Source organism: Geospiza fortis, unplaced genomic scaffold, assembly GCF_000277835.1.
Source record: "Geospiza fortis unplaced genomic scaffold, GeoFor_1.0 scaffold237, whole genome shotgun sequence".
NCBI classification, from domain to species: domain Eukaryota; kingdom Metazoa; phylum Chordata; class Aves; order Passeriformes; family Thraupidae; genus Geospiza; species Geospiza fortis.
In genome coordinates this window covers 4,062,961-4,073,964 of record NW_005054319.1, presented here as the reverse complement: position 1 = coordinate 4,073,964, position 11,004 = coordinate 4,062,961, and the positions used below count along the sequence as shown (strand labels likewise).

Below are 11,004 nucleotides of genomic sequence, written 5' to 3'. Positions count from 1 at the left end.
GGCCCGGCCCCGCCGTTCCCCGCTGGGGCGCCGGTGCCGGTTGAGGCTGTCCCTGCTCGGCCTTGTCGCTGCGGCACTCGCAGGTTGGGTTCTTGCACTACCAAGCGGTGATACCCGGCTGTGGTAGGATTGCAGCTGTGCAGGCAGTCCTGTAACCTTCAGGTAGCTCTCAACTGGCAAAATAACCACAAGATGTGGTGGTTATACTGTGCTGTGGTTCAGTCTGCAACTCAACTTGGAAGCAAATTAAATCAATAATAGTAGTGCAGGTATAACTTCCCAGAACTTGCCTAATGCATATCTTTGAGAAATGGCTTTCAGCTTTTCAATGTAATTAATCTAATAGCTAAAGATCGGGTAAAGATGGAGATCTCTGTGTGGCAGAAGTAAGTCTACTGATAACACTTCCGTCATGGTGGTTTTGATGGCAGACTTGGAGGTAATTCACAGACATTGCTCCCTGTTAACCTTGTGGCCTGCCTGCCACAAGCTGACATCACTGGCTTGAGGAATTGCTGTTACAGAGATTACTTTAATACATGCATTTATAAGAATCACAGAAATACTTGGGTTTGTTTTTTTTTTTGGTTGGTGTTTGTTTGTTTGTTTGTTTGTTTTTTGTAATTGTCTGTGTTTTGGGTTTTTTAACTAGTTTATAGGTTAAAAATATGTACGTTAGACAGAAAGAAATTTTCATTTTTCAGAAGGGAAGTACACACTGAGACAATTCAGTAGTTATGATAAAAGGCAAGAAGAAAGATGTCAAGAAGAAAGATGCTAAGAAAGATGGTAAGAAGGCAGCTGTTGAGAAGTCAGACGAGTCTCTAGGTACCCCAACTGACAGCAGCTTAACAACGCTGGGAGATTTGCGGAGTGACTCATTGGGCGAAGAAACTCCAGCAATTCCAGAGGCACCAGATGAAGAGCCAGAGGCAGAGGAACCACCAGTCCCACCTGTTACTCCCTTCCACGAAGAGCTTGTTCTTGCTCAAGTGATTATTGAAAGGTACACTTGTTACAAATACAGCAGTGAAGACAAGAACTCTCATTTAAGTATCTCTGCTGTAGCCAGTGTCATACAAACACTGATTTGAAGCAGAGAATCAGGTTATTCAGACCAAGTAGCAGTGGCACCTTAGGAGATGTACATGTGGAAGCTCATTCTTTTAGCTTGTTCACCTTCAGTGAAGTTTTGTTAAAGTACACAGATAACTGGTGAAGGAAAATATATTATGTAGTCTTAGTTGTTGCTGCCTTTTAATGCTTAAAGCTGCTCATATATCTTCAGAATGTCCTAAACTGAGGAAGCAGGTGAATGGCAATGTTAACAAAATCCTTTTGTATTTCAATATGATGTTTATGTGTAATGTGTCATATACCAGCATGCCTGACTGTAAGGTAGAAAATACTACCAATGTGGGTTTTTTTCTTAATTGAAGGAAATATGGGTCTGAGGCAACACAACAATTATGTGGAATGTTACAAGGAAGTTTCAAAAAATTGAAAATTTTCTTGTTGTTCATTATTCTATACAAGATGCATCAGCTGACCTATGTGTAGACCATGGTAAATCAAAGGTCATTTATGATCATTTATGTGATTATATAGTTATTTATGTGATTTAGATCTATTGGCAGTGACTTGAAATCTTCATCTTTAGTTTGTTTTCTTTGTAGCTATGAAGGTGAACAAGTTGATGAATTCTATGAGGGTGAAGGATTTATATGTTTTGAGGGAGGAAATACATACAAGGTGAGTGTATAAATATAAAAAAAAGTAGCAGAGTAAATTCTCTCTCAAGAGCACTGAGAAGCATTTAGAGTTCTGTTTAGTTTCTGGCATTAAAACTCTTGATTTGAAACTAGTAGTTGGAGGGGAGTTAACGTGTCATTCTTTTAAAATCTTACAGTCACTGTAGACTTCACCTGGGGTAAGAGTAAATCTGCAAATGATGTTATTCTCTTCATTTTGAAGGGTCTATTTTCTGAAGGGCGTATGAATGGAGAAGGGACTTACACATGGGCTGATGGAGTAAAGTATGAGGTAAAGTACAATTTAAGTTATAACTGAACACGGTTCCATGCAGTTAGATGTGCAAATTGAAGGAAAGTAGATATGTTGCAGTAATTGGTACAGTGGAGGTGGCAATTGCAGAGCTGTGGCAGTGATTTCAGTCACAAGCCTGACTTGTCCCAGAAGATTGGGAAACAGAGAGTCTTAGATTTTAATGTTGTCATTTAATCTTTCAGGGAACATTTGTTAAGAATGTGCCAACGCATTGTGGCCGTTATACCTGGAGTGATGGCAGTGTTTATGAAGGATCAATCCAAGATGGACTTAGGCATGGATATGGAATTTTCAGGAGTGGTACTCATCCAATTTTTTACACTGGTTTTTGGTGCAATGGCAAAAGACATGGAAAGGTCAGTAAGAACTAAATGAGAGCATGGGCTCCTTCAGGAGCAGCAAGTGTTACTGTGCAAAGGTTTTGTTCTGTTGCGTGGTCTTATGCTGTGTAGAGATTTGTTTTTCCTAGGGAGCTTTTCTGAGGTTGTGAATACAGTTAATATTGTGGCCATACTGTTCTGACTGGGTCAGAAAACTTACCTACCTCAGACTGAGAACTGTAATTAAGATGCCAGGGTTAGCTCTCTTAAAGTATTTCCAAGAGGTTTGAAAAACTGGTAGACTTTGATGTAATGTAATAGGATTTTTCTTTTGAACATTTGGTGTTTTCTAAGGTCTCACCTAATATTTATCAAAAGAGCTTGCTTTCTTTATTTAATTCTATCCCTTCACTTGCTTTCAGTACAGTGAGTCAATGTGACCCTAAGTATTAGAACGTGTTTACAAGCATCATATTATTTGTATGTGGTGTTTTATTCAGGTAGGTGAATATTTAGGTATTTAAACTGACTGTGCTCTTTATTTCAGGGTACAATTTATTATGATCAGGAACAGACCTCCTGGTATGCAGGTGATTGGGTAAACAATGTCAGAGAAGGATGGGGATTCAGACGGTAAATATGATAACACTTGTTCTTACCCTCAACATTTTTTATTTTTGTGTGTTATGTTGCAGTTTCTTGTGTTGTTTAAAGTGGGTACAAATGCTGTAATTTCATAGTAGTGTGTACCCTCTGCAGTGGAATAAAAAAATGTACAAAGTGCTTTATGATAACAAGACAGACCTTTAGAAGTTTATTTTTATGTGCAGTGTTTCTACTGACCATTCACGCAAAAGAATAGCTTAAGACAAAGTCCCAAATCAGCTTTGGTAAACCACAATTCAGCACTGAGAAACAAACACACTTGATTGATTTGAGCAGATAAAGCTGCCTTATGAATAAATGATTTATGTGTAGAATTATATATAAACAAATATTGTTAGTGGCTATGGCAAAGACTTTTTGGGGAAAAAGAGCTGGTTAATACTTTGAATGATTTCTAAATTAAAAATAGGAGGTAAACAGTGGCTACAATAAAATCTGTGTCCATGTCATAGTGAATCAATTTTCAATTTAATGCTTATATTTAGCCTTAATAAATTATAAATTTATTAGCAATGAGGTTTCTCATAAATCTTCCATAAGATCAGCACAGAATTTAGTATGAATTAACTTTTATTGGTTTTTTGCAGCTACAGATCTGGAAATACGTATTTTGGTCAGTGGAAGAAAAATCTACGACATGGACATGGAAAAATGATATGGCAGGCAGATAAGCAAGAGTATGAAGGAGAGTGGGAGTGTGGCCTGCAGGTATAACTTCTTCCCCAGAAACCCTTCTTTAGTTCAGCATCTGTCCACTACTCTATAGGAAAGCTAAGTAGGGAGTTTTGTGCAATATCAAAGGAGCTTTGTATGATTTTTGCCAGTTGAGTTTGCCAGTTGAGATAAAAAACACGTTCTTTATTGTAAATTGATTCTTATGTTAGCAATATTCAAATTGTTAAAGGATTTTGATTTAGTATTATAACATCAAAATTTCATTCCCTAGTGGAAAATAGAAACATTTTTCAATTTAAAAAAAGTTAAGGAAGTGTTTGTGACTTAGCTTGAGCTATGACTTCAGCAGTAGGTATATGTGGCAATTTATTTCTGTGTCACCTGTAAAATACTAAACCACACTGTTCCCTCTTGGAAAATTTTTATGATGGGAGACAATTTTGTGGCATTTTTAGTTCCTTCCATTTATTATTCTGTTTCAAAAAGAAGGTGAGTTACTTGCTCTGTCTTTTCACTCTGCTTAAAATTTAGGAGTCCCGTGCTAGAGCTTGTTCAAGTATGTGTTGATGCAGTGCATCCTCTGGGTGCTTCTCCTGTGCACCTTTGTAGGATCTCCTTCTGTCCCTGCTTTGAAGTGCTGCAGCCATCAGCTGGGGGCTTTTATTTCAGAGAATTGCCAAAGTCTGGATCTGTTTTTTAAGCACATAATTTTTTTTTCAGCATGGTTCTGGCATGCACACATGGTTTTTTAAGACAACAGACACGTCATTTAAGTCTTCTCTATGGAATGAATATTCGGGGAATTTTGTGAAAGGGGAGCGCCATGGACATGGGACATTTCTTTATTCTGATGGAACAATGTACACTGGAGAATGGGCACATAATAAGAAGCATGGCAAGGTGAGTATTGGCAGAACTACAGACAGCAGCAGAGCAAACTGTCCTGCTCTGTATGAGTGGGTCTCTAGATTTCTGTACAGCAAACTATATTCAGTTTGCAGTGTGGATGGAATCCCCACACAAAGGGTAGAGAGTCCACTGAAAGCAGTTGGAGTCCTTCCAAGGACACAGGCTGACTCTGTGATTAGATATATTTTGAGTATACAAAGACATATATTTCACTGTGGAGATTTTCAGTTCAATAGGTGCATCTTGAGTTTTGCAGTGGTTGGTCAGAATTTCACACTTCCAGCGTGAGCTAATGGATTTCAAGCTGTCCTTGTACAGAGAAGTTCTTAAAACCTCTCATAAAACAGACTTTTGAAAAAACTCTGAGTGCAGTGCCACATATGGAACCTAAGGAGTACAAACAAGTCTTTCTATATGGGGGGAAAATACTTTTCAAAATCAAACAGATACATAGTCAGTCCTTTATCCCAACAGTGTACCTATTTAATAGGTGACAAAATGCATTATAAAAGACAGTAGGAAAAATTATTTTGCTGTATTTTATTTCATATATTGCATTTTAGCCAAGATTCTGAAGAGGAAATTTGACTGAGAGAATTAGTGGTTTGGGGTTTTTATAAATCCTTGTTTTATATTTATATTATAATTAATCTGTCTGTAGGGCATCTTTGTCTTCAAGAATGGTGTTTGTTTTGAAGGAGAGTTTGAAAATGATCGTCCTGTGGAAAGACATGCTCATCAAGGGTCTGCTGTGACAGCCAAGAACCTGAGAGCCACTAGCCCAAGAAGGCATTTTAGCACTAGTGAGCAGCTTAACAAAACAAATTTTACTTAGTTCACATTTTGTTGTTCCATTTTAGTACAATATGAAATTGTTTGTACATACTCAAAGACCAGACATATTTCCTCAAAAAATTTAGATAGAAAATGGAGTCATGGCTTTTGCTTCCATGCTGTGTTTCTGTTAGTGAAGTGGCACATCCACACCACATCTTGTAATGAATGGAACTGTTGTGTGGAAGTTTCACAGCTTTTTTAATGTCTGCATTTCCTTTTGGTTAGGGGTTGATTTGACAGAATTGCTCTTCAGTTGTTCTGCTGTTGGTTGTGAAATCTCTACTTCTTACTGTGAAGGAATCTATTGTTCCAAGTCAGTAATATAAGAAGGAATAATACACATTTTGTTTTTCTGTGTGTGTATATTGAGCTTTGTTTTAGTTTGTTCTAACTTATTTTATTTGCTTGATAGAAAGGACCGCAATCGTTAATGCCTTGGGAAAGACTTCTGTTCTGGGATCAGATATTGATTTGGGTGTATCATCACTGCTTGCCTTGTTCCCAGATGAAGACAGAGGGAACGAATCACAAAAAGTATAAGTCTACTGTTTGATACTTTCAGTTTTCCCCTGTATTGTGTTTCATACTATTTTATTTCTGGTTTATTTGTGTTAAAGTAACGCTTTCCATTAAACAATTATTTGAAAATCTGAAAGCCATGAAAATAGAAAAGCAAAAAGAATGAATAGGCAGTATTGCCTCTTCTGAGCTTCCACTAAAAAAGGCCAATTAAAAATAGGTTAACATATCTGGAAGGGCATGGAGCAACCAGCTTTAGCTACTCTGAGGTTTGTCTGCTGACAGAGGATGATTTGTTTTTATCAGTCACCTAAACCCTCTGAGTTGAAGCATTACTTTTGAGTAATGCTTTTGTGAACTCTTAGCCAGGGATATGCAAAGTCACAAGGTCAAATAATCATCTGCCCAGTTACAGAATCAATACAAACTGGTCTCTTGCTTTGAGATGATGCTGAAAACATATCCTGCTTTATTTAGGTAGAACTGGCTGTGTTGAGGCATTTATCAAAATTGAGAAAAGCCTACTACTTCTACAGTACCTTAGGCTGTGCTTCTTCTGACAGCGCTTGCAGCATGACTATGCTGCAGTTTTGGAGGTTTCTGAAGGACTGCAATTTTCATCTCTGCTCCGTAACTCTCGCTGAAATAGATCGACTGTTGAGAGGTTTGTGTTCCTGGTGAGCAGGGTAAGCTGTGGAGAGTTGGAGGGCAAGTTCTCCTGGCAGCTCAGCTCTGGGAGTTGTGGTCCTGAGTCAGTTCCTCTGTGCCTGTGAGTTCCCAGTGGATCAATTTACACTTCTCTGGGCACTTCTGGTCCTTAGGCGAGAAAATACAAAATTAAAATACGACATAAAAATTGCACTGAAGATCCATCTGTTCAAAATATGTATTCACCCCTGGTCTTGCCATTACTATTTAAGAGAGAGAGAGAGAATTTTGAGAGAGAAGTAGGAGAAACAAAATTATTTTTTTTCAGTGTTCTTAACTTTGGTTTGCATGTAGTATTTTTTTGTCTTCCATAGAGCCAGTTAATCAATCAAATCCCTTTAGACCTGCACTGTCCTTAGTATGTGAAGGGTTTAACTCCAGCTTTGAATCCCCTTTTATTTCTGTATATGCTGAGTGGATGCATTTCTAGAAAGAGAATTGTCCAAGATGCAGCTGCAGGTGGACAGTTCTCCCTTGAAATTTGTTTGGAAATGCTGCATTATCTGGTGTGAGTCTTCTGGGAGTGTTGTTACACTGTGATGGGTGCAGATGGAGAGGATAAGATGGGCTGACAAATCAATATGCCTATAAGCATTTTAATATACATGAGAACAGTAGAAATTTGTTTTTCTAAAAATTTTTCAGGTGATCAATCACCTAAGGACATACATGATCCAAGTGATATATTACTGTTCAGAACATTTTTATGCTACCTTGTTCATCTGGCATTTCATATCTATCATGAAAAGTGCAAGTAAGTTTCATCTTTTAGTGAAATTTATTTCAGTGTAATCAGTTTGAATCTTCCCAGACAAGAGTGTTTTTGTTTCCACTGTAGAGATGAAGCTCCTCATCTGCAGAAGTGTTTCTTAGAAATGATGTCCAGGAATGTTCTGCCCTCTGCCTGTTGTGTCCAAGGTAAGCAATGCTATTTCTTCTCTGCAGAATTCATTAATTAGTATCACATGCATTGCAGTTTTATTGTTAATGTTATTTTTTCCCAATTCATTTTAGGTCTCTTATATTCTGGTGGAGAATTCTCATCTTTTGCCATGAACTATCTTGAGAAATGCTGGGAAATATATGAAGATTTCTGTAGACCATGTCCCAGACCTCCATTTGACTCCACAGTGAAGCTGAGGCAATTCCTCTGGATGTTGGATGTAATAATCTCATTTTGTTTTGTTTTGTGTGATTAGATCTGCTTTCTTTGTTCAGTTTATATGAGCCTTTTAAAATAGTCCCTGTGGCTTCTGCTCAGTTGAAAAGGTGGGAGTGAAGTTATTTGTGCAAACTGTCCAAGGAGCAGTAAAGGAATAGTTATTCTACTGTTATCTACTGTTATTTATGCACTTTTTCAGGATTTGAATTGTAATTTTTTACTCTTATCAAATCCTAGACAAATGTGTTTAAGGGAATACAAATATTTTTTCTGATCCCCACTGTCTCCCTCTGCCCCCTCTATAAAATGTATATATGAACATATCCTATTGTCAGAACTCAAAGACTGACAGCTATTGAAATAACACCATAAACCATTTCAATAATGTATTTACTACAAGAAGAGCATGAGATTCTTTACTAAAATTCAGTAATTTGGGGACAGATTAAGATTACTATGAAGGTAGAGAACAATTCCCCCTGATATGCCTAGGGTTTGGGCGCTTCACTTTGTAAATCTGAGCAATTTTTTCATGAAGAAAAGATCGGATGGCAAAACTGTGATTTTTTTGTATTTTTGTTTATGAGATTTCTCAAGTTCTTTTGTAACACTGCTTTTGCAGTCTAGGGAAAATTCCCATTGGCTTCAATAGGACTAGAATTTCTGCTGTTAATTACGTAAGTGGAAGTATCATTTGAAACCACTAGAAATTTTGGCAAAGGCTTGAAAAGGAAGGGAAGTAGATTAGGGCCACATGGGGCATGCCTTAAGTGCCATTAACATGTGATATTTATTCTTACCCAGGATTTTAAACTTCTCAGTGAACGATTAACTGCTCCAAGAGTTCTGGAAATATTTGTCAAAGTTGGTGCCTCTGTACCTGATATCGATGGTATCAACCTGGAGCTGGAGGTGTGTATGGAAAATAAAACATAATTCATTGCTGCAGGAACACTTAAAATTGCTTTTAAGAACTGCTGTGAATGCTGTCCTACCTGCTGGAGCAGGAGGAAAATGAATTAATTTATTTAAAAAAATAGAGTAAAACTTGAGCCTCTATTTGTCTTCCTTTGTTCTGCTTATATCTTTTAGTTTAGCTTATGTACTTCTGTGTTTTTCTTAAGTACCTCAGCACAGTCTCAGCATACTTGACCATTCAGAAAGATCCTTAGGAGTGCCATAATCCATGCAGAGAAATCCCCTTTCCAGTGGAGGGCTGGTAGTGACAGTTCTGTCCTTGGGGAGCTGCCTGACAATGTGGATATGCGGTGATCACTGAGGGATTAATCACTGCACTGAGGCTGCTAAGGTGGATCAGTAGTTAATGTGTGAACCCACTGATCCTGAAAATCTGGTGATGCAAGAAACCTGATTAGTGACATGTGAGGTGCTGCCACCTCACTGTAGAAGTGACTGTAGAAGACTCTTGTGCTACCTGAGAACTGGCCTAGTACAGAGGGGTTTTACCCTTAAAGAATTAACTCTTACTTAGCAACAGTCTCTTGTAAATGACATAACTGAATTTGTTTTAAACAGGATCTGATAAACTGAACACACAGTGGAAGTCTTACTAAGGAACCCACTATAAACCCACTCAAGGTTTCTAGCAGCATCCCATGCAATTAAAATATGATGTTTTAGGTAATAGCTGTACTTGTGAGTTACTTGTTAGAGAAATTTCTCAGAACTCCAGAAACAACAAAAATCAGTGCAGTGCTTTAGGTCAATATGACTTGTATAAAGTGTAACACATAATATCCTCTATTCCTATTCAGGAATAATATCCTGAATATCCTTAATAATATCCTTAATATCCTTAACACATAATATCCTCTAATTCCTATTCAGGAATTTTTTCAGCTTTGTCTGTTTTCAGTTCTTCTTCAGAAAAAGGGATGTTTGTCTCGATAAATGAAACCAGGGGGAGACTTCACTGCCACTTCTGAGTTCTTTGCTGGCTCAGGTACATAGGCCTGTTAATGAAGAGATTTTGTAAAAATTAACTAATTTAGCACTGCCTTTGTTTTACTCTAGATGGTTTTTCTGGAATTTTTTGAAGCTCTTCTTGAATGTGCATTGGTGTATGTTACTGAGGATATGATCCTGAAGAAAGAAGCTCAAGATAATAAGAAAAGAAGTAGCTTTGAAATCAAGGAGCTCTCTAAGGAAACCTCAGCTGTGTCTCCCACAGAACATTCTCCACCCCAGGTAAAGTTGATGCAGACCTGTTCAATGTTATTATGTGTCCGCTGAGAGAGTGAAGTCAGGCCCTGAAAATGTTCTGTTTCCTGACCATGGAAACCAATTTCCCATTTTTGCATAAACAAATACTTGATTGGGTCCTTCTGCTTTTTCTGTTTGTTGGTACCTTAAATTTTAACATCAGTGTAGACAGTTTTAACACATTTGCACATTCTCCTAGATAACTGTAAATACACGTAGAGTACTTCTGAAGGGGAACTGACAGATTGGTTGGCTGGTGAAAGATATGTCTCTTCTGCATTAAGCTGAATGTCTAAAATTGTCCTGTAAAAATGGCATTTTTATGCCAGCTGTTGTATGTAGCAAGCCTTGCTGTTTGCCCACAGTTGAGCTGTCCTCTTTTTCTTTTTGCTAAACTTCAGAATAAGGTTGTGAGATGCTGCCTGTGACACTGGTGCAATTTGTCTATACAGAGTAGTTGAAGACATGAATTAGAATTGTTATTATTTGGAATTATGCACAAGATGAAAGTATTTTTATTAATTTAAGGAGTATTCACAAACATAATTTCACAGCCTCTGCGAGCCAGTAGTGCCACTGTACACCACCACTTCCCATTATTTAGCCACTTGTTCCCACCCTGTGCACCCATTCCCTTGCAGCATCACTGCAAGCAGTGATGCAGTTGCACAGTAAAGTGGTCCAGTTAAAATAGTAAAAAAAAGAAAAAAGAAAAAGAAAAAAAATCTTAATTTAAATGTTCTGAGGCTAAAATTTTTCTTGTGTTACATTTCATTAGTGCAGCAGAAGTATAATTGGTACTGACATAAATGATGACATTTCCGAGGCAGCTGAGCTCTGCACTCAGGAGCAGATGAACAATAGATGAACAATATGTAGAGCAACATGTAAGAACAGAGGAACAGGTCAAAGAACAGG

The 11,004-nt window shown here is 37.7% G+C and overlaps 1 protein-coding gene across 1 annotated transcript in view; it reads left to right on the top strand.

Moving 5' to 3' along the window:
- The first annotated feature begins 718 nt into the window (after positions 1-718).
- The window catches only part of LOC102034446 (radial spoke head 10 homolog B), a 13,356-nt gene continuing 3,070 nt past the window's right edge, over positions 719-11,004 (top strand). Inside the window, exons 1-15 of the mRNA XM_014306776.2 lie at positions 719-1,006; positions 1,677-1,752; positions 1,975-2,043; positions 2,250-2,423; positions 2,935-3,020; positions 3,641-3,761; positions 4,449-4,628; positions 5,299-5,440; positions 5,887-6,008; positions 6,471-6,657; positions 7,347-7,455; positions 7,540-7,619; positions 7,716-7,864; positions 8,668-8,775; positions 9,898-10,071. Of these exons, the coding sequence (XP_014162251.1) occupies positions 738-1,006; positions 1,677-1,752; positions 1,975-2,043; positions 2,250-2,423; positions 2,935-3,020; positions 3,641-3,761; positions 4,449-4,628; positions 5,299-5,440; positions 5,887-6,008; positions 6,471-6,657; positions 7,347-7,455; positions 7,540-7,619; positions 7,716-7,864; positions 8,668-8,775; positions 9,898-10,071 (2,046 nt within the window). The 5' untranslated portion in view covers positions 719-737. The remainder of the gene's footprint in view (positions 1,007-1,676; positions 1,753-1,974; positions 2,044-2,249; positions 2,424-2,934; positions 3,021-3,640; positions 3,762-4,448; positions 4,629-5,298; positions 5,441-5,886; positions 6,009-6,470; positions 6,658-7,346; positions 7,456-7,539; positions 7,620-7,715; positions 7,865-8,667; positions 8,776-9,897; positions 10,072-11,004) is intronic.